Genomic DNA, 23,172 nt, shown 5'->3' on the forward strand with positions numbered 1-23,172 from the left:
AAGCATAACGATACTTAGATAGAGATGCATAGCTAAAGAATGCCCAATTCTTTGGAGCAACGTTATTTCTAAACACATAATTAATTAGTACAATGTTGTTTGACTACATAAGTGAAAAAAAAAAAAAAAAAAAGGCAAAAATAATAATAAAAATAACAATTGTCAAAATTGGTGGGCTCTTGACCTTTTTCACACTTTAAACACTATACGGAGTTTAGAACTTGAATAATAATTGTGCAAAAGTTAGGTAGAATTACATGAATAAATTTGATAGCCTCACATGCAATCATTTCCTCCAATAAAAATGAAAATAAATAAATAAATATTGCACCACTATATATAGGACATGGGTTTTTTTTTTTTTTTTTTGATAAAAACTTGGGTCATGCGTTATGATTAATCTCATAATCAACTTAATACTTTATTAATTAATAAACAAAAGGAATTAGTGATCAAGTAGTGAATATTCTTACAGCTAAAAATAAATTAATTTAAATAAAAAGAATTATTACGACATAAACGTGACACTAACAAAAAGTTCAATAATTTAATGAAAATTATGTAATAATGACAAATTTCATAAGGAAAACTATAGAGAAGGATCCAATGCTTTAAAATTCATGCACAAATTTGGTAGTCCAGACCACACTTATATGGGCCAATTTAACTTGCTTCTATTGGGCCATATTTATATCCATCAACCCAACCGGATTAATTAAGAGGCCCAAAACAATAATATTTTGTTATAATTAATAATAAAAATATACAATAAATAAAAATTATGCAATGCATGATATTAATCTAAATAATTATCATGCTCATTATAAAAAAATATTTCATTACAAGTAGTTGTGTTTTTCAGAGAATTATAATATAAAAGTTTTAAAATTTTAACATTAAAACTCGAATATTTAAACTAAATCTTGATTATTAAACTTAGTAGTAAGTAGGATTTCGATTGGTTGCTGGATATTTTAAGTATACCTTGATTATTACATTATTTAATTTATAAAGAAAACTTAGTAGTAAGTAAGATTTTGATATGGTGCCGGAAGATAATTAAATTAATGAGAGGCTTAGTGTTTAATCAATTACAATTTTGACTAAATTAAAAAGGCAAAAATTGACCACCCAAATGAGTGGTTAGTACCACTCTTGGGCACGTCCATATAATAGCATTGCAACCACTCAGTGTAATTTATAATTCATAATTTATAATTTATAATTTATAATATATTATTTATTAAATAATTAATAATTCACATACCCTTCATAATAATATGGGCAATGCAATAATGGTATATATCCACATCATACCCACTTCTATTATTATTTTCCAATTTTGTCCCCTCCTTATTCATTATGACTTGCCAACTTGGGTCCTTTTCTGTTATTTTACTATACCATATTTTTTATTATTTATTTTAAATACAAAATTAAACCAATAATATTGCTCAATTCATATATATTGGCCACAAGAGCACAAAACTTAGTTAAAAAGTTTACACACACTACACAATTATAAAAAACACCACCTCAAATTGGTCAATGGAGGAAGAAACCCTCCACTCCTCCACCCCAATTTTCCGGCCATCGGCGGCACACGGCCGGCGAACGCCTTCGTTTTCGTCGTCAAATTCTTCGTCATTGTCCTTCACCGAAGAATTCTACCAATTCAGTCCGATTTCGACCAACACCCCACTCAAATTCAAAGGAGTACCGTTCTCGTGGGAGCAAATCCCCGGAATCCCGAAGCACCGGCAATTAGTAGGCGGCGGGTCGTCCCATATCAAGAACGGAGAATATTCCACCACCGAGCATCTCCTCCCATTGCCGCCGAATTCCTCCGGGAAGAAGCTCGGCCTACACCAAGAAGAGATCTCTCCCAAGAAAAGCAATAGGTTCCAAAGAGACGACGATCCGTTCTTCGCGGCGCTAGTGGAATGCTCGAAAGACGATAGTAGCATCATATCGAAGAATATTACGAGGAGTTTAAGCGATAGATTCGGGTTCATAAACATGTACACTTCTTGCAAGAGAAGTTGTAATGTTTCTGAATCAATTGTGTATCTCCCTAGTAGACAACCTAGCCCACATTATCTTCTTAATCGCCGTTCGAGCTAAGGTTTGGACCATCATTATTAATTAATTAATAATTTATCAATGTATGTATATTAATTTATATATATGGCCTAAAATAAGTGTAGCTTTGCCATATCTATAGATTACTATTAATATGTAATTTGCACTTTAATTTGTCACACGAATTAATTTTCACTCTTCTTGAAATATTTTCTTGCAATAATATTATATATATATTTGAATGTTGAATGTATTAGTGGTAAAATTTCTAGTAAATTTTTATAATCTTAGTTTTGAACATTCCTAGGAGCAAGTGTCCAATTCTTTTTTTAATAATGTGCACAAATTAAAGAATTGTCCTATATGTAGACCATTTGCAATTGCAATATAGTGGGATTTGTGGTATCCTTTCTGGACAGCATGTGGTGTTATTTGGAAGTATGTACATATGAGAACAAGTTACAAAAACCCATGTGAGAGAGTTATAATAATAACAAGTATACGAGTCCCGCGATCGATGATCTAGCGATCGAAGCAAGTGGGAATGTATCAATTGATTCAGGTTCGAATTCCGTTGCAAATTGTTGGTAGATGGACATTGTCACACAAGTTAACCTAGTTTAATTTACGTCTCTTGTATAGTTTGTAAGCTATTCTATGAGAGTGCAACTATATGGTTTGCTGCGAACATCCCTTCATTAAAAAATAAAAAATAATAAATAATAAGTATAGGGGTGAGAATTGGACCACAATTAATGTACATTATTATTATCATTTAAGACTAATTAATATTGTAGCAACTATATATGTGATTTAATTTCTTCTTTGTACATTTTGCACCATGGACTACTTTTTCATGCATTTTAGTTACTTTCACATGAATATGTTTAAAATGTACCTAATCAATCTATACACGTGTATGATAGAATATAATTCGATGAATAAATCATAAAATAATAAAATATATATACCCTTCTTTTATAAGAAGTGGGATGGGAATTAGGTAAAGTTTGTTTTACATAATTAATAAATAATGGTAATTAATGTTATCTTTTTTCGAGGTCAAAGTTATATAAAACCCTATTTTATATATTCTCCTTTTAATTTCCCGGGGCTTCTAGCTTTTGACTTTCTTCTGATACTTGCCAAATCTAAATATATTATTAACAAGAATTTAAATAAGAAAGATATGCCACTGATGGACTTAAATAATTTAATTACGAAAGTTTAGGTGTAATTAGTAAATGTAAATATGTTAATTAGTAAGACAATTATGAAGCTAAAAATTAAATATATATATTAAAAATAAATAATTAAAAAAAAAAGGCAAAAGTTTTGCTACTTTAATAATTAGAGTGCCGAAAGACAGTTTTGAAATGATGAACAATTATGAGATATGTTCACAAGTTGTAAAATAATAATTTGGAGCCTAATTTGGTAATTTCCACTTAATAAGCAAGCTTACGTTAAAAGAATTACCAATTCAGCAGGATTAGTTCAATTAAAATTAGAAACTAAATCACAGATTAAGTCAATTTAAAGACGAATTTTGCAATTTAATGTACCACCTAATTAAGACTTAATGACATATATATTCCCTTCTCTCAAATGTGATCAAATTCGACAGCGACTCGACGTTTAGCTAATTAATCATTTCATAAATTAATTAAACCGGCAGCAATAATTAATATGTACGTGACCTAATCATTTCATAATTTCTTTCTGATTATACACTCTATATTAATTAAATTGTTTGCCGACACAATAAATATTATTGTAGCTAAGTTTAACTAATACCCAATAAAAATTCACGTATAATATACATACACACAACATATATACATTAATAGAAAAATATATTATTTAGGGTTTCATAATGTAGCTAGCTAGCACTGTGATCAAATCAAGTCGAACCGAACTCGACAGAGTAAATTATATCATTTTTTTTCTAACTGAACTCGAGAAAAATAAGTTGAAGTTTAGTGAACTGAGTTCAAACGAGTTTTTAGTAGTCGATATTCGATAAAATTCAATTTAATTTTTCGACCACACGTACATGTAAAATAGTCAATAAAGATCAGTAAATGCATCGAATTTATTGTTGGTCTGATTTTACAAGCTACCAACCAAATATAGACGATGTAACAATTTGAACATGGAGGACAAGGGCCTGGAGTTTTCGCTAGCTCCGTACAGGAAAAATAAATGAATAAATTTCGTAATAAATTGTAACTATAGCAATACTCGATCTTACGACTTACGTGTGAAAGAAATAAATTTCACTGATTTTAAGTAATATATTTTCGACTTATATATGTAGATTTTTTTTTTTTTTTTTGCATTGTATGATTTCGAATTTTCGAAACCCCTTACGATACAAATAGAGATATTAATAATCAATAAGAGGTACTTACCGACACATAATTTGAAATCGACGACTCGTATACATAAACAAACTTAATTACAATGTGTTAATTATGAATTAAAAACACTAATGCCACACCTAACCTTGAGATTCTGGTTGACTTACACTTACAATTGTATATAATGGTCATGAAAGCAATGTTTTAATTTTAATATTCGCCCCTAATATATAGTTTCACTTAAATAAGGACTCTATAGCAATAAAATTATTATAGCTAATTAATTAGTCCAACACTTGCAAAAGGTGTGTTTGTTGGAAGTTGAAAGCCGGAAATTACATGCATTAAAATTACTTCTACATGCAACATTTAAAATATAGTTTTATATTAGTAAATAATTAATTAATTAAAATGTTTCCTTCAGGTTTTCATCTACTGAGCCCAATAATTTAAGCCAGCCCATTTTCAGTTATTGGGCTTTTAATATCCGAATCCCCCAATTTCCGGCCCGAGTCAACACAAAAGTCTTTCAGCCTCTCCAAAACGACGTCGTCAAGAACAAATTTATAAAAATGTTCAAAATTCAAACTTTATCGTGTAGAAGCCTTGCAACATCAATCTCTTTTTTTTTTTTTTTTTTAATTATAATTGTTAATTGTAATTTATTTAAATAATTAATTTTCCCACTTTTGAAATATTGCCCCCGTAATTTAATATAAATAATTAAATTTAAATTTTGATTGGTACAAAGTTATATTGTGTCCTAATTGTGAAGAAGAATACTCCAAATATAACACGGATAATCAAATAGCCCTAGAAGAACCACTGTACATATTAAAATCATCCCACTAGAAATAATTAAGGGGTTTTCAATTAGGGCTGAAAGAGATGTTGAAATCCAGGCTATTTCTTTGCTGTCTTTTCTGTTTAATGATTGGTTCTTCGATCGGAGCTTACTGCGATGTCGTTTCGACACTCCGTTACAACGTTACTTCATGTTTTCAATACATTGAATCTAATTTTGGTTAGTTTGATTAATTACTATTAATTGTTTCATTCAGGCTGTTATTTTTATTGAAATTTGTACAATATGGATTTATTCATGTTTTTGTTAAGTATTGATCATCTATATGTAAGATGTATTGATGGTTGATATATGATTTTTTTTTTTTTTTTTTGCAGTGGGTGGAAATTCAGGTGGTATAATAAAGATACCGGCGGTGTTCGTCGTCTCGGAAGCTTCCGGAGAAACCCTGGCGAAATACGTGGGCCCCACAGACGCGAGCTCCGGAAACTCCACATGGTGCAATATTGTGGCTATCTCCTTTGTAATTCCTTTCGCCATGTCGGCTTTCTTGGCCACCTGTTTCGTTGTCCGAAGGCATCGGATTAGAAGAGAGAACACCCACACATGCACGCGACGCGTTCGCGAATTTCACACGACGACGAGCACTTCTTCGACATGTGCAGTATGTCTTAAAGACTACAACATGGGAGAGAAGCTAACAACTCTCCCCTGCCACCACAGTAAGATCGAGTTTCTCCGATTTTCTCCAATTATTTTATTACTTTATTTTTATTATTTTTTTTAATAATGTTTTTTTTTTCGAATAGGATTCCATGCGGTATGCGTCAAGGCGTGGCTAACAACGTGGAGAACATTCTGCCCCGTGTGCAAACGGGATGCAAGAACCAGCTCCGACGAATCGCCAGCATCGGAATCTACACCGCTACTGATGTCATCAACGATGACCTCAGCTCCGGCAACTTCGGTTTCTTGTTCGAGACCTCATCATGAATCTCACTCCATATATACTCATCGTCCTTTAACTGTAACCTGCCCTCAGTATTCCCCTTTTATGATGAGATCACATTTTAGAGTGATTCAGCCGCCTTCACTCTTTAAGTAATATGTGAGAGAGAGAGAGAGAGAGAGAGAGAGAGAGAGAGATGCATAAAACGCATAGCGGTTAAATTTATTTAATTTCTTTTTCCATGCATGCATATTGAATATTATATTGGTGGCACATGTTATTTAGGGTTTCATATAGGAGTATTATGAGAAAATCGAGTCAAGACGAATGCATGATTGTGCAGGTTTGTTTGTAATTTTATCAAGATTTAAAATTTATATTTGATCTTCATTCAATTAAAAATTGAGTCGAAATCGAACAAACTTTAATCTGATCGAACACGAATTGAACATGAGTAGATCGATTTTCTTTTAATCTAATTTTTTATCAAAAAAATATAATAAAGTCTTTAATGAATCGAGGGAGGCCCAATAGAAGCAACTTTAATGGATTGATTTTCGTTTTCGGCCTCGGATCCACCACCTCCGACGCCGTTCACGGCGGCGAAAATGGCAGGCCGCCGCCGCCGCCGCTGAAATTTGATTATAATATTATTATTTTTTCATGTGGATTATAATGATAAATAATGAGGGCCCACTTTGTTTTGTGGATTATGATAATATAATGGTGGGCCCGCGTTAAGCACCTACTTCACTAATAAAAAAAGTTAATAATCGTTAACACTTATCTTGTTCTTAATAAGACCTAATTAGATTAATCTAGATTCTCCTGTATTAGGACTGGAAAATATTATAATATTATGAGCCAAGTTTGCAATACTAATCATTACAACATTTTTAATTTCTTTTCTTACAAATAATCAATTTAAATGGGAAAATATCTATTTCAAAATTATGAGAGATTTTTTAATAAAGAAAGACTAACTAGTCCTTATTCGCATTTAAATAATTAAGTTTTCTCTGGCTCCTTTCCTTTTATTTTAAGTATCGTTTAAAGAAACTAATAAATATGCATTAATTTTATTAAAAATATATAATATGAATAAAATGTACCCATAATTTGTTCTTCATTAATTGTTTCTTTTATTTGTGAGAATTAATGTTTGAAACTATTTATGAGTTAGGAGGAGGAAATAAATAATAAACATTTAATGTATTATTAAAAATGTGAAATGATAAATTTGGAGGAAAAAAAAAAATCACCAAAACAACAATTTAATTAGAAATAGAGGTGACTAGTTTATATTATCAAGGGCAAATTACGCCAGTCCAGGTTAGATCAAACTACAAAAGAATCTTATGTTTGTATAATTACAACTTCTACATTCATGTTTGGATAATTACAATTACTACTCTTAATTATGTATTCTCTTATGGAAAAACTCTTTTTTCGATAAGTAAATTCAACACCATAAGAGAGACTTAAGGACGATAAATAGTTATGAGTACTTGTAATTACCAAAATATAAAGAATTTTTTCGTAATTTCAGGATAATTCAGGTAACATGGTTTATATTTTAAATACTATTAGTCAAATTGGAGTGGGGTTCGAACAGCAAGTTGTGATAAATTAAATATTATATATAATATATATATATATATTAAGGGATTTTTATGCAAAAGTCCCCAACCAAGCATGTTTATTATTCTAGGTTTAGGGGACATATCTCTTTTACCAATAAGCCCATCCCTTTAATATTTATTATAACTAAAGGAAACATTCATGTATATCCCAATATTACCCTCAACCATTTATACCCAATTCTTAATTGTAATCCAAATTAATCAATTTTGTCCATAAAAGTTCAATTTTGACCACAAAAATTCAATTTTGACTTTTTTTTGGAGTATAATTTAATATGCTCCAATTTCATCCTTAACTTAATTTAATCTCAATTTGACCCCAAATTTCACAAATTATTAAATTTTGACCCAAAAATTTTTTTTTTTCAAAAAATATTTTTTTTTTCAAAAACTTTTTTTTTTCCGCCGGATTCCGGCGTTGACCGGCGGTCAACGCCGGTCTCCGGCGTTGACTTTTTTAATTTTTTTTTTTTTTTTTTTTTTTTTTCTTTCTTCCGGATTTTTTCGCCGGTTTCCAGCGTTGACCGGCGGTCAACGCCGGTCTCCGGCGTTGACTTTTTTTTTTTTTTTTTTTTTTTTTTTTTTTTGCTTTTTTCTTTTTTTTTTCTTTTCTTTTCTTCCGGATTTTTTCGCCGGTTTCCGGCGGTCTCTTTTTTTAGTGTTTTTTTAAGTTTTTTGTTTTGTTTTGTTTGGTTTGTTTTGTTTTTCCACGTCCGCCGCTAAACGTTAACCGTAATTGTGCTGTCACTGACAGTAAATTAACGTAATTATACTGTCAATGATAGTTAATTAACGTAATTGTACTGCCGTTGACATTACATTTATGTAATTGTGTTGCCGTTGACAGTAAATTAATGCAATATTATATTTTTTTATTTATTATTATTTTTTTCTATTTTTTTTTGATTTGTTGACAAGTCAACGTAATTATATTACTGTCGTTGACAGTAAAATAACTGTAAACACAATAATATTACTGTCAACAACATCAATATTATTATTTTTTTGTGGTGTTTGTATTAATATTACTGTCTATTATTGTAATATTACTGTAAACACAATAATATTACTGTGGTTGACGGTAATATTACTGTTTGTTATAGTAATATTCCTGTCAACCACATCAATATTATTCTTTTGTTTGGATATTTTGTTTGTTTGAGTTATTCACGGAGTAACGTAATAATATTACTGTCTACTATTGTAATATTACTGTTGCTATAGTAATATTACTGTTGCTATAGTAATATTACTGTCACTCACAGTAATATTAATTCTTTTGGTTTTTTTTATTTTGTTTACATTTGTTGAACGGACAACATAGTAATATTACTTTATTATACAATGATAATGAATTTTGTTGTGTTAATATTAATGTGCTAGAGATTAATATAGCAATATCACTGTGTTAAACTATAGTTTAGTTAATTTTACTGTGTTTAACAGTAATATAGTTAATATTACTGTCATTCACAGCAATATTGCTGTTTAAACGGAAAAAAAAGTTACAGAAAAAAAAAAAAAAAAAAAAAAAAAAAAAAAAAAAAAAAATAAAAAAATTAAAATTAAAAAGTCAACGCCGGAGACCGGCGTTGACCGCCGGTCAACGCCGGAATCCGGAAAAAAATCCGGAAGGAAAAAAAAAAAAAAAAAAAAAAAAAAAAAAAAAAAAAAATTAAAAAGTCAACGCCGGAATCCGGAAAAAAAAAAATCCGGAAGAAAAAAAAAAAAAAAAAAAAAAAAAAAAAAGTCAACGCCGGAGACCGGCGTTGACCGCCGGTCAACGCCGGAATCCGGCGGAAAAAAAAAGTTTTTGAAAAAAAAATATTTTGTGAAAAAAAAAAAGTTTTGGGTCAAAATTGAATAATTTGTGAAAGTTGGGGTCAAATTGAAGTTAAAGTAAGTTAAGGATGAAATTGGAGCATATTAAAGTAAGAGGGGTTATTTTAGTCCTTTACATAAATCTGGACCATGTGTGGACTTATTGGTAAAGGAGAATATTGTCTGGATCTCTTTATGAATAAGTTCCCACTGATGGGCTTATTTGTAATATGCCCATATATTAAAAATATTATTTATGTTGTCTTTTCTTATTCAGGACAGATATTCATGCAAGATTATCACTACAGCACACCCACACAAAAAGACACAAGTCCCATAAATAGCAAACTGAATTTTGATTGGTACAAAAATTTGTCCCCTTTTTGAAGAAGAAAAAAAATAATACTTCGAATATAACTCGGATAATCAAAAAAAAAAAAAAACCCCTAAAAGAACCAATCATCATAAATATATCACAAAATCAAACCCAGTATGGAAGCTGATGTTTTGATTTTCTGAAACTCCGCCACGAACAAGAAAGAAAGGGAAGGGGGTGTGGTAAATTGGTTTCAAAAAGGGGGCTAAAGTTGAGATTTTTAATAATTAGGGCTCAGAGAGATGTTGAAATCCTGGCTATTTTTGTGGTGCCTTTTGTGTTTAATGGGTTCTTTCGGGGCTTATTGCAATGTCGTTTTGACAGTCAACAACGTTACTTCTTATTTTCAAGACACTGAATCTAATTTTGGTTAGTTTTTTTTCTCCCTTCTTCTTCTTCTTTATCTGTTCCTCCAATTTCAGCACCAGTTATTATTTATTATTATTTTTTATTTATTTTTTTATTTTTTGTGTGTGTCGGATCTTGAACCAGGGATGCCAGGTTGTTATTTTTATCAAATTTGTGCTAATGGGTTTGTTTGTTTTGTTTTTTTCAACTGAAGCAACTCAATGCCTCTTAATTTCAATTTAGTGTGTTAAGTATTTCTTTAATTTACAATATTTAAGCCTTTCTTGAATTGTTTGTGGTGGAAAGTTTTGGTTTTTATCTGATAATTGAAATCTATGAAGGATTTTTTATGCATTCTCATGCTTAAATTTACTCAGGGAATTGTGGAATTGGTAATTTGAGTTCATCCATTCCTTTGTTCCAGTTCGATATCTCGGAAGTGTTTTTAATTTTATGAAGTTATCGGTTGTTTGTTTCGTAAATCGGTGTCTATATTTTGCTTTAATCGATTAACGAGCCATTGACTTATACACAAGTCTCGAAATTTTCAGCTCCATCGGTAAAAGTGACTGGGATATGCGGTACGATATATATAGCAGAACCTGTAGATGCATGCTCAAAGCTGACGAATAAGATAGTTCCGAAAACGAATGACACATCATCGTTCGTGATGATAGTCAGAGGAAATTGTAGCTTCGACGACAAAGTCAGACGAGCGCAGTCTGCAGGTTTCAAAGCGGCAATCGTCTTCGACAATGAAACCGATGATTTAGTTGCAAGTACGTCTTATTACACAATATGGCCTTTTTGTGTACATATACTTTTATGCATTATTTATTTAGGGGCGAAATTTTAGAATTGACGATTGATGTGTGAAAAAATTGCAGTGGCTGGAAATTCAGCTGGTATAAAAATACCAGCAGTGTTCGTTTCGAAATCTTCCGGCGAAACACTAGCAAAGTATGTGGGGTCCACTGATGCGAATATATGTATTGTACCGAGTTCAGAAAACTCCGCGTGGTCTATAATGGCTATCTCTTTCATTTCGTTGCTCGCCATGTCAGCAGTCTTGGCTACCTGTTTCTTTGTCCGAAGGCATCGGATTCGAAGAGAACAGCCACACGCACTATGTGTGCGAGAATTTCACGGTATGAGCGGGCGTTTGGTCAAAGCCATGCCTAGCCTTATCTTTACAGCTGTACTCGAAGACAACTCCACTTCTTGCACATGTGCAATTTGTCTTGAAGATTATATCATGGGAGAAAAGATCCGTATTCTCCCTTGTCGCCACAGTAAGATCGAATTTCTCCAATTTTCTCCAACTTTTTTTTTTTTCTTTGTTTTGTTAATAATAAAGATTCGTTTTTTATCCAACAGAATTCCACGCGATTTGCGTGGACGCATGGTTAACAACGTGGAGAACATTCTGCCCCGTGTGCAAACGTGACGCAAGAACCACCACAGGAGAGCCGCCAGCATCGGAATCTACGCCGCTGCTGATGTCATCATCGAACTCCGTTTCTTCCTCGTCTGCTTTGTCCTCTTTCAGATCCTCGTTGGCTTCTTCTTCAGCCATGCAAATAGCTCCATCACTTTCTCGAAATCCTTCGTTTTTTTCGCGCCATCAATCTCTATCCAACACTCCTCATTTGTATCCTCATTTAGGTACGAGTAGGAGCTCCATCGATCTAAGAAATGCTTCTTCATCACAAAGATCCAATGGTGGTTATTTAGTTTCACCTCACTCGTTTGGCTACCCTTCTTTATCATCTCTGAATTCGAGATACATGTCACCGTATATACCGAGCCAGGCAAATGCTTCTTCGAGTTACCTTGGATCTTCTTCGATCCGTCAGGCGAATACTCTTCATTACAGCGAGTCAAATGCGAGCTTTTCACCGTTTGCATCTGCACAGTCACTTCCTGATTGTTAACTACTGTTCACGAAATGTTGTTGTTTACAAGGGTAAAAAGGTCAACTGACAACCAAACTTGTACATTGTAGCATATAAGGTTTTTGCTTGCAGACATTCTCATTTTTGTGATTCGTGTTGTGTTTTTTTGATTTTATTTTTGTGGGATCTTTTTTCGGTGTGTATACGTTAAATATTTCAGAATCAGAGTCATAAATTAATACTATTTGATAAGTTATGGTCATCGTTCCTTGGTAGAATTAACAAGAAGAACAATAGATCGGGAAGTAGCAAAAGATTCCTCGTCGTAAATAATAATACAGACCGGTACTTTGTACAGAAACAAACTTGATGTTCATCTAAGTTCCGATAATTTAGCAATTAACAACAATAATCTATCTAAACTTGTCCGAATTACCAAAAATAAAAAAAAAGCGAAATAAATAGGCGCAAAATTGAAACGACGAGTGTAACACAATCAATCCTCCTTATCAGTCCTTACATCATCGGACTGGTCTCGAGTGCCAACAGTCAGAGGTTCTTCTTTAGTCATAAACAGGATCATAGCCATTACCACCACCACGAAAATTAAGATGAGAGCAATTCTAACACCAAATTGCGAGTTTATGAATCCGACTAAGGTTGGACCTGAGATTTGCTTTTGTATTACATTTCCTTCTCTGTAGCCTTCAAGAAATCTCGACACTTGGGTGCCCATGTCGTTTTCTTCTATGCTTTCTGAACCAATAACCTGTTCAACCACAAAAACCAACATACGCGACCTTAGAATATTGGGGAGTTAACAGCATCAATGTCATACTTACAAACTACCCAAAGAAGGAAAAATAAAATAAAAATTAAAGCCCACTTACAGTGGAGTACTGTTCATCACCATCCCATACAATCATCTTGGGAAGTGGAGTTTTCTTGTAAACTTCGAACGATTCGACAAATTCTTCCCACTGTTTGAACCCAACATAACCAAATATCAAGTCGCGATTTGCAGAGGCGGCAGCCTTTAGAACTTTTATTACTCCCTTGGATTTGTCATCTTCTTCATCCTCCAAGATAGTCACAACAACTTTCCTTTGATCGTCTCTAAGCGATTTCAATGAATCTAGACTTATGGGTAATACCAGAGGGATCAAGCTCTGTTTTATATAATCTTCAAGAAATTTTTCTGCAATTCAGAGAAACAAAGATCAATTCCTGATTTATATTATAAAACTAAATTAAAATTAATGATGAAATTACAATTAGAAAAGGTCAAATGTTAGAAAGTCATAAGATTCAATTAAAATTGAAATAACTACTGGTTTCAAACAAAAAATTGGCAATCAGCAGGCTAACCTTCAAATGGCCCATAAAAGATACTCTGTTCATTGTAGGCTGGATGTATTGCAGCCAAAGCCGGCACCTTATCGAAATCATACAAGGACATGATATCCTCTGAGAAATCATTGGCAACAGAAAACCAGGCTTTCTTCTTATATTTAGCTGCCATATTTGATATCATGGACTCATTCAAGCCAAAGCCTATGAATACAGGAAAATTTACGCCTGCTGATTCAATAAAGCTTTTGATAGCAGAGTCGGAACTGAGATTAGTGACAGCAGGAGCAACAAATTTTGTCAAAAATTGAATAAGTAGATCAGCTTTCCGTGGTCCGTTATATTCTGTAGGAACTCCGTGCATAAAAACCTTTAGAGTCGGATACCCACTGCATTAAATAGAATAAATATTTGTGAGTACCTTCTCCATTATATTGGATCTCAGGAGCATTAACCAATTTTCTATTTTACTCAATACGTAGAAGACAGAGGCGACATACTCAATATCATGCTCAGAACCAATCTTTCTGTACTTGTCCGCATCTACCTTTGCTACAACTACGGGCGGATTCAATCCAGCTAGAATAGGCGCCGCTTTATCTAACTGCAGTGCAAAGTTCACATTCGTCATTCTTCTTTATACATGGTATAATATAATGACTCAATTTGATACCAGGAGCAACTGGGGTTCACTAATACTATACGATGAACTCATAGAAACACGATACAGGGAGGTAAAAGTAGACAGTTGCATTTGTTGATTCAATGAACATTTTAATCGGATCGATAAAGTCCCAACTGAAATAAAAAAAACATTGATTTAGAACTTCTCTTGGTGAACGAAAAATCTCCCGTTTTACCAGTAAAAGGAACAACCCATAGTCCTGCCTAATCACATATAAAATCATCAACACCCACAAGCATGGGATCACAAATTTTTTTTTTCATCAGGCTAACTGAAAATATTTTGGTATTCATAAGTTTAATCCATTTTAAACAGTGATTTCGGCAGCTTCTTTTTTTTTTTTTTTTTTTTTTTTCTCAATAAATCTTAAACCTGCAAGCAACAAGCATGTCAATACAACTTAAGCACACTCATCTATGTTAGTACGAGCAGAAACTCAAATCAATAAATTGAAATCCAATAGAAAACCTAAAAATGATTAAATAAATAAACCTCAGGCGCCAGACGCTTGCAGTGACCGCACCAGGGAGCATAAAAATCGACGAGAACATAATCGAAATTGGAAATCGCGGCGTCAAAATTGGAATCGTGGAGCTCCAACACTTTGCCATCCAACTTGAACTGATTTTCCGATGCGGCGGCGATCGGCGGCGAAAGTAAAAGTAATGGCAGCAAAAGCAGCACTCGCCGCTGAAGATATGAAGAAGAAGAGGAGTAGATCGGTAGAGGAGAAGAAGCCATTAGTTAATTTGACTAAAAGTTCAGCAAATCAAGTGATTAAATTTCCGTTTGTAGGGATTTTTAAGGATCTAAGGCCTGTTTGGCTTTCCCAAAAGTTATGGACTAATACTTTTTTCTTTTTAAGGGAAAATGAATAAAAATTATATTTTATAGGGTAAACTTCATTTTACCTACCTGAACTATACCCAACGTGTAAAATACCCCCCCGAACTTCAAAATGAACCAAAACAACCCCTCCCTTTTATTGGTCAACGTTAAATATGTCAAAAAAATTAACACCGTTAGTAGATATAGGAAAACCGTTAGTTTTAATTAGATTTTCCACTTTTGCCCCCAAAATCTTCTTCTTCCTTCTTCTCCGTCTTCCTCCATAATTTTTCTAATTTTTTTCTTTTTTCTTTTCCCCATTGCCGAACCTGTAGAAATTGATGTGAAGTTTGGTGGGCTGGAAATGTATATTGCATCCATTTCTTACTCTTCTTAGTTCCGATTTTCCATGGGCCAATTGCCTTTTTAAATTGCCAAAATTTAATTTCAACATTGGCAATTCACCCTTTCTTCACACACAGACAGAGTAGAGTCAACCGTTACATAGAATTCAAAGTTTCTCAACCAATCTTCCATGCCATTTTTTTTTGCTATACCACAGATGAAATATTTAAGTTTCAATTGCATACTTCTCGATTCACAAAGACACACGCATAGTGATTCAGTTGGAAGAGGCGGTGAGCGAACAGCTTTTGGTTGGAAGACGAGCCTCGTTGCGGCGTTACGAACGGCTGACGACCGGAAAACGGATCTGGCGTGGCGATTGTCATTTAGTTTTTCTTCTTTCTTTTCTTTTTGCAGTGGGATTTCAAGAGGTGAACGATGCAAGAAGGGTTATCTGTAAACCCTTATTTCTTCAAATCCACAACTTAATTGTCAATTTCTCGGGAATTAATTTCGATAGAATCAAATTTTATTTTATTTTTGGTTTTATTGGAGTTTCACTTCAGTTGGATGTTGGTTCATTCGCCGGCGAATGACGTCATTTATATGGCTCTGAAAAATCTTATATTTAAATCTCTTTTTTTTTTCCTTTCGTAAAAGTAATTGTTGAGGTGAAGAAATAATTAAACAGAGGGGTAAATTTGTCTAAAAAAATAACAGTTGGAATAAATGTAATAATTGAAAAGAGTCAACATGCCACGTCAGCGAGGGAAGACGGATTTTAAACGGAAGGGCCGTTTTGGTACATTTTGAAGTACAGGGGGGATTTTTATACGTTGGATATAGTTCAGGTAGGTAAAATGAACTTTACCCTATTTTATATTCTACCAAAATGAATAAAAATAAAAAACTTATTAATTTTATTGATTAAATATTCATACAAGTCCTTGCATTTCTTAACAGCCAAACACGGAGTTGGTTTTACTGCAAACTTTCTGCACAGTAAACCTAAAATCGTCTGAATCGGCCATAACTTCTCGCCGGCGATGGCTTCCGCGTCTGTTCTACGCGCGGCTGTTTGAATAACTCTCATTCCGGCGAGGTACGCCACACGCTGTTCATTTATTTATCATTCTAATTTTCTGCCAATAAATTGTGAAAAATTGCACTCCCTTCGGTTCTTCTGATTTTGCATTTTAGGGTTTCAGTTTCAGTATGTAGCTCAATTTCTAGAGGGGGCTAGAGATCCATTGAAATCTTCAAATTCTGTTAAAAAACAACATAACATGTTCCAATCATGGATTAAAATCAAATCTCTTGATTTATTTGCATTTTCTTGTAGGTACTCACATACTGTAAAGTCTATATCTTTCCAATTAAAAACTCCGAATTTGTCGAAACTCTTCATTGATTTCGAACAATTACCTTTAAACAGGAAATTGGTTGATGGAGCAGCATTTTTTTCGGATTTCAGCGTCTTTTTGCTTCTGATAATTGGAAAACTCCAATAATCCATCAATGAGTCTGCGTAAACCCCCAATCCCCCGTCTTCTGCTCAGCAATGTTTCTTGCATGAGAAACGCTCAGCAAATTCTCCGCCACGTAAATGTCTCCCTCCACGACGGAGGAGCGCTCGTCCTGACAGGTACAAATGGTTCAGGCAAAAGTACACTCCTACGAATGCTAGCTGGCTTCTCCAAACCATCGGCCGGTGAAATACTCTGGAACGGACACAACATAACCGAATCGGGCGTTTTCCATCAGTACAAGCTCCAGCTGAACTGGCTCTCGCTAAAAGACGCAATCAAAGAGAAATTCACAGTTCTTGATAATGTTCAGTGGTTCGAAATTCTCGAAGGAAAACAGGGGAAATCCATACCTGCAATTGAGCTTATGGGGCTCGGAAGATTGATGAAGGAGAAAGCAAGAATGCTTTCCATGGGTCAACGGAAGAGGGTGCAGCTGGCGAGGCTGTTGGCTATCGATAGGCCGATTTGGTTGCTTGACGAGCCGTCGGTTGCGTTGGATGATGAAGGGACGAGATTGCTCGAGTTTATTATTAAGGAGCATAGGAAGAAAGGTGGGATTGTTATTGTGGCCACACATTTGCCTATTGATATTCAAGATTCGTTGATTTTGAGGCTGCCGCCTAGGTTTCCGAGGAGGATGACTTTGGTTGACATGCTTGACCGTGGTGGACCGGATTAATTTTCTTGTTTATGATAATCCTATCAAATTATTGATTTATATATGTAATTTTGGTTAAATTGTAGCAGTGAGTGTCCATTGCTGTCTAAATTGATTATTTTGGTTGCAGATTTTTTTTGACAGAAACGAATATGTCGATTTCTTTATTGAATCTTTAGTAGTTTGTTACTCGTTTTAAGTTACACCAAATAAAAAGCTCGATAACTAGAGAAGCGATTCTGCCTCTTGGAACAATCTGCTTTTCCACTTGTACTGGTCCAGAATCCAGATTCTGCATCCACTTCATAAAATTTCTATGAGACCATCCTGTAATAAATAATAATAAACTGAATCTGAGTAATTTAATGAACAGTTTTTCTATGAAGTAATACTGTAATAGAAAAAAATTGTCTTACATCATTGACTATAAACTTGTCCGAGAATTTGAGTGATGGCAACAGCCATTCTGTGAAAAAAGTCGAACGTTTTTGGTGTCTGCTTTCGCTGTCTGCAGTGCAGGATAAGCAGAGCAAGCATATGCTTATTGCATACAAAGAAAACCAACAAGAAAATCGTATATATTTATGTAGAGTTTGTGTATTCAAACCTGAAGCTCGAAAAAGTATCCTGTGCGAAACAAAGGACTGCAGTAACCGAAGAAATATCAAGTTTATTGTAGGAAAAATTGGAAATTATTTATTATTTAAACAATGATGTCAAATATGCCTGAGGGTATAGAAGATGGGGTTAATTATACCTGCCATGCTGACGGCATGTAGTCACGATACGGTAGATTCTGAAGAAATCTTGAATCCGATAGCCTTTCATTGGATCTTTTACCTGAATATCTGAAAGCAAGAGATGCTAATTTTCCAGACGTGTAAACAGAACAAGAGATACAACAACCCAGTAGCATTAATGGTAAAGTAAAATCGACTTTGTTCGTATGCATCGTTAACAAAATATCTAATATCTGTCACTGACCTTATCAATTCATTCGTTGATTGCTTATCGCCAAACGTAGCTGATTTGGTAGCTAAAACAATCATCGGATGCATCAAAACCAGCCTCTGAATCTCATGAACTATAGTTTCTGCCACAGTCTGAAGAGAGATACTCTTTCTGTCCTTAAGAAGAAAAAAATAGATAAATAGATAAACGAGAAACTACAAGTGGACATTGAGAAGAAGCTAATTCGATGAGGAGAGAATAAAAGAAACGGCACATGGACTCGTAAAAACCCGAACTCCCCAAGACAAGAAAGTTAAGAAAGCGACATCAACTAGTGAGAACCATCGAGCCATCTCACCTATTGTTGCTCCCTGATGATGAAGATGGTAAAGCACGATCCATCCAGTAAAAAGCTCCGATACTGGAGGTCAAATGATTGCATATAAGATATTTCAAAAATTGAATATCTATACGAAATTTTATATTCATTGTTGAACAAACCTGTCGATCATAAGCATATAAACATCACTAGTTTGCTTTTCCTTCTCTTTCCGAAGCTGAAAATGCAATGTCTGCAATATTGGGTGAATCCTCAGAGAAAGAATACATAACGAAATTCGAAAACCGACACTTCAACTAAGAATGAATAAATACAGCAACGAACGATGATTTTTCACCTTAAGAGTAGCAAGAAATTCGAAACTATTGTAACATCGCGTATACAAAAATCGCCTCATGCATGCTGCAAACAATTCCTTGTCATATTCATCCTCGTTGCGTTTACTTCTCGATCCTAATAGTCAATTGGGAAACAAATTACTAATTGCAAATTCATTACAAGAATAATCATTTCTGCTCGGAGAAGGAAAAAAAAAAAAGATTACCATTAGCCCTAATAATTCGCCGTTCCAACGCTTGCGCGATGCTGCAAACATCAAAACGGCACTCCAAATCAATGAAACACACAGATCGCTCCAGCCCGCCATATTGCACACCCTTCCACTCTTTAGGCAAAATACAATTTATCGCAGCCTATAAAAGAAAATTATGAAGTTTTTTTTTTCTTTTTCAGATTTAGTTCGAAAATTCATAAACGGAGTAGTAATTGATCACTGCAATTGATGGGTGGAGCTCAAAATGATGTTTTTCACACCTGGATAAGGATTAGGGTTTTGGCTGAAGGAGAGGGCCCCACGATTTCCACTACGTTGCCGACGCGGAGGGGCAGCCGGTGCAGTGGCGCCGGCAATTGGACTAGTGGCCGTTCCGTGAGGATTCTGACGAGTGCCTCTTTTGCTGTCTCGTCTGCTTTGATCCATGAAAATGGTGACGTCATCTTTCCTCTGCTCTTGCCTATGGCGGGAAGAAAGTAAAAAATAAATTTATGTGTATGATTTTAATTTTAAACGAAAATGAAAATATATAATTTATTTTAATAAAAAAATAAATATATTTTATTACACGAAAATGAAGTTAAATAAAATAAAATAAAAACACTAGAAAAAGAAGTATAAAACTATAAATCATTAATTTCAAAACAATTTAATTATCAATTGATTTAGTCAACCGATCAAAGGCAAAAATTAAATAAATTAATGGGTAAATTGCGAAAACTCCCTGAACTTAGGTTAAATAACGAAACATACCCCCACCTATCTGTAACTACCAAAAAACCCCTTTTATTAACTGTTGATCGAGTTTTTTAAGAGAAAATGTGTATAATCTATTATACCTTCTGTCAAATAGGTGAGAATAAAAGAAATATTTGAAATTATGTAAAGCCTATTCCCTCGAATAAAAAAAGAAAACCGTGAAACGTCAGACGGTAAGGGAATGGTGTAAGACGGAAACAAACCTCAGGGGGTTTTTGGTAATTACGAATAGATTGGGGTGTTTTTCGTTATTTAGCTTAAGTTCAGGGTGGTTTTCATAATTTACCCTAAAATAAACTTTATAGAAAATATGGTAAATTACAAACACCCCCTGAGGTATGGTCAAATTACAAAACCCCCCTCTTGTTTGGATAATTACATCTACCCCCTCAACTATGATTTTTTCTTAGACCTCCACCTTTATGGTGCCAAATTCAACATAATCATCTAGATTCCGTGAAATGTGCTCTAGTTTGTACTCTTTTTGTGTAAAAAATACAGTTTCCGATGCACCACAAACTGATATATACAAGCTAAAAATCACATATTATGATCATCTTGCTTCATAATGTAGTGTTTGAATGGGATAAAACGGGTACAAAAGTGATAATATTCAATATAATCTCGAAGATTCCACTAAATTTGATGAGTTGAGGGGGTGGTTGTAATTATCCAAACAAGAGGGGTGTTTTTGTAATTTGACCATACCTCAGGGGGTGTTTGTAATTTACCCTAGAAAATAAAAAGAAAAAGAATAATTTAGAAGCAATAACTAAAATCAACTCTGCCCATGAAATTCCTTTGTATTCAAATCCAACTCTGCCCAGCTATCTTCTTCAAACCCCTCTTCTTCGCCGACAGCCTGACATCAGCAGACTGGTCCCACCTCTTATTCGCCGCGTACAAATTCGACAGCAACATATAACTACCCATAGTACCCTCGGTCTCGAGATCGAAAATCCGAGAACAAATCTCTTCGGCAAAATCCGTATTCTCATGCATTTTACAAGTATTCAAAAAGGCTCCCCAAACGTGCACATTCGGCTCCATGGGCATGCTCTTCAAGACCCGACCCGCTTCGTTGAGAAGACCCGCCCGCCCGAAAAGATCCACCATACATGCGTAGTGTTCGATCTTCGGCTCGATTCGAAACACTCTATTCATCTGTTCGAAAAGCTCATTGCCTTCTGCAACAAGTCCCGAGTGACTGCATGCGGAAAGTACAGCAACGAACGTAACCTCGTCTGGCTTGATTCCTTCACTCACCATCCGATGGAATATTCCCAGGGCATCTTTTCCGAGCCCGTGGATGCCATATCCCGTGATCATTGTATTCCACGAGATTATATCTTTGCAAACCGTTCCTTCGAAAACCGAATACCCTTTCCTCAAGCAGCTGCATTTCATGTAAATGTTGATTAAGCCGTTTTTCACTAATATATCGCTATCGATTAGCTTTCTGATTGTGTGTGCGTGGATTTCTCTACCGAGTGGCAGTGCTGATAACTCAGCACAAACTGATAACACTGTAGCAACTGTCACAGCATTGGCTGAAACTCGAGCGAATTGCATATTTCGAAACAGTTCCAGAGTCGTCGGTTTATGCTCGTCGCTAGTGGCGAATGCGTTAATAACTGCAGTCCAGCTAACCACGTTAGGCCTTGCCGTTGAATTCAGCCGAAGAAAAGCTGAGAGAGCTTCGTCACATAAACGTGACTGCGCGTATGCAGATATTAAAGCGTTCCAGCTCACTATACTCTTTGATTCTATACCGGAGAAGAGATACTCTGCTTTTTCTACATCCCCATTTTTCCCGTACATGCTTATAAGAGCGTTTATGACGAATATGTACTTTTCGAAACCAGCTGATATTACGTGTGCATGCACAATCGAGCCTCTAATGGGTGTTTGATCGCACACTGATATAACAACTGCAATTGATTCTGCAGTAGCACACACACATTTCTCTCTCATCAAAACGTAGAGCTCCCATGTCTTATCTCTAAAATCGCACCGAGCGAAACTCGAAATCAACGAAGTCCAAGTCACGGAATTTGGCTCCCACCCCTCGTTCTCCATTCTAGAAAAGATTGCGAATGCACCTTCACAGTCGTGATTTTTGGTGAAACCTGATAACACAACATTCCAAGAAACACAACTTCTCAGAGGCATTCGATCGAACACCTGTAGGGCAACCTCGTTCAGGCCAATCTCCCCGTACATTCCCACCAGCTCATTATTGACATGCAGATTATTCCTAAACCCCATTTGTGTAACATGACAGTGAACGCTTCTGCACAATCGAACATCGCCCCTCATCGCACAGGCCTTTATAATCAAAGGAAAACAAAAGCCATCTTGCTGTACACCGAATTCTCGCATTCGGCGATACAATTCGATAGCATTTTCGTACCTAAAATCCGAAACATAAGCGCGTAGCATCGAGTTCCAGAAAAGAGAGCTAAAAAAGCAATCTTCAGGACTTCTATCAAACACCTTCCGTGCATCGTTCAAAAGGGATAATTTCGAGTATGAAGAAATAAGTCTGGCCGACAAGAAAGCCGACGAAAACAACGAGGATGTAAGTATGATTTGCGCGTGGATCTGTTTAACGGGTCGCTCGTGATTACAGCTTCCATTAGTACTGCTGACGCAATGATGGAGAAGGCTGTCGAAGAAATCAATGAAGCCATTGTTGGAGAGTGTGTGAGTTGTTCGAATTCGACAACGAACATAAGCTTGTAAGCAGGACGTAGGGAATTTGGGCAGCGTGTGAAAGAAACGCTTTTGCAGACGAGGAAGAAAGATCATCAAGAATCAGACAGTGTTTAGTGTACTACCTATTATTGCACGAATCCGATGTTTTTTTGTTTTCTTTTTTTTTATATAGAA

The 23,172-nt window shown here is 34.7% G+C and overlaps 6 protein-coding genes and 1 pseudogene across 7 annotated transcripts; 4 read left to right on the forward strand and 3 right to left on the reverse strand.

Annotated features, from left to right (window-relative positions):
- The first annotated feature begins 1,473 nt into the window (after nt 1-1,473).
- On the forward strand, nt 1,474-2,289 carry LOC105974228 (uncharacterized). Its single transcript, XM_012999295.2, has one exon. The coding sequence runs from the start codon at nt 1,549-1,551 to the stop codon at nt 2,122-2,124; it is 576 nt and encodes a 191-aa protein (XP_012854749.1). The 5' UTR covers nt 1,474-1,548; the 3' UTR covers nt 2,125-2,289.
- A 3,086-nt stretch (nt 2,290-5,375) lies between these two features.
- Nucleotides 5,376-6,390, forward strand: LOC148771998 (receptor homology region, transmembrane domain- and RING domain-containing protein 2 pseudogene; annotated as a pseudogene).
- Nucleotides 6,391-9,947: 3,557 nt separating this feature from the next.
- LOC105974355 (receptor homology region, transmembrane domain- and RING domain-containing protein 2) lies at nt 9,948-12,534 on the forward strand. The gene is made up of 4 exons (XM_012999439.2): nt 9,948-10,408; nt 10,939-11,166; nt 11,275-11,679; nt 11,765-12,534. The coding sequence occupies exons 1-4, from the start codon at nt 10,282-10,284 to the stop codon at nt 12,319-12,321; spliced, it is 1,317 nt and encodes a 438-aa protein (XP_012854893.2). The 5' UTR covers nt 9,948-10,281; the 3' UTR covers nt 12,322-12,534.
- Nucleotides 12,535-12,588: 54 nt separating this feature from the next.
- On the reverse strand, nt 12,589-15,210 carry PDIL5-2 (PDI-like 5-2). The gene is made up of 5 exons (XM_012999440.2): nt 14,810-15,210; nt 14,133-14,236; nt 13,651-14,021; nt 13,173-13,480; nt 12,589-13,051 (listed from the first exon to the last, which is right to left on the reverse strand). The coding sequence occupies exons 1-5, from the start codon at nt 15,056-15,058 to the stop codon at nt 12,779-12,781; spliced, it is 1,305 nt and encodes a 434-aa protein (XP_012854894.2). The 5' UTR covers nt 15,059-15,210; the 3' UTR covers nt 12,589-12,778.
- A 1,213-nt stretch (nt 15,211-16,423) lies between these two features.
- ABCI1 (non-intrinsic ABC protein 10) lies at nt 16,424-17,910 on the forward strand. 2 transcript variants are annotated; one of them, XM_012999581.2, is made up of 2 exons: nt 16,424-16,592; nt 16,926-17,910. In XM_012999581.2, the coding sequence occupies exon 2, from the start codon at nt 17,009-17,011 to the stop codon at nt 17,696-17,698; it is 690 nt and encodes a 229-aa protein (XP_012855035.1). In that variant the 5' UTR covers nt 16,424-16,592; nt 16,926-17,008; the 3' UTR covers nt 17,699-17,910. The 2 variants fall into 2 exon arrangements, with proteins under 2 accessions (XP_012855035.1, XP_088672034.1); XM_088815908.1 differs by having other exon boundaries at nt 16,452-16,592; nt 16,833-17,910.
- Nucleotides 17,781-20,035, reverse strand: XRCC2 (homolog of X-ray repair cross complementing 2 (XRCC2)). Its single transcript, XM_012999582.2, has 10 exons — nt 19,782-20,035; nt 19,513-19,660; nt 19,306-19,421; nt 19,130-19,200; nt 18,987-19,049; nt 18,662-18,799; nt 18,435-18,525; nt 18,285-18,321; nt 18,094-18,185; nt 17,781-18,004 (listed from the first exon to the last, which is right to left on the reverse strand). Exons 1-10 carry the CDS (start codon nt 19,962-19,964, stop codon nt 17,981-17,983), a joined length of 963 nt encoding a protein of 320 aa, XP_012855036.2. The 5' UTR covers nt 19,965-20,035; the 3' UTR covers nt 17,781-17,980.
- Nucleotides 20,036-20,892: 857 nt separating this feature from the next.
- On the reverse strand, nt 20,893-23,154 carry LOC105974226 (Pentatricopeptide repeat (PPR-like) superfamily protein). Its single transcript, XM_012999292.2, has one exon. The coding sequence runs from the start codon at nt 23,089-23,091 to the stop codon at nt 21,088-21,090; it is 2,004 nt and encodes a 667-aa protein (XP_012854746.2). The 5' UTR covers nt 23,092-23,154; the 3' UTR covers nt 20,893-21,087.
- Nucleotides 23,155-23,172: the final 18 nt, after the last annotated feature.

Source organism: Erythranthe guttata, chromosome 3 (genome assembly GCF_056151865.1).
Source record: "Erythranthe guttata isolate IM_541 chromosome 3, IM_541, whole genome shotgun sequence".
Lineage (NCBI taxonomy): Eukaryota > Viridiplantae > Streptophyta > Magnoliopsida > Lamiales > Phrymaceae > Erythranthe > Erythranthe guttata.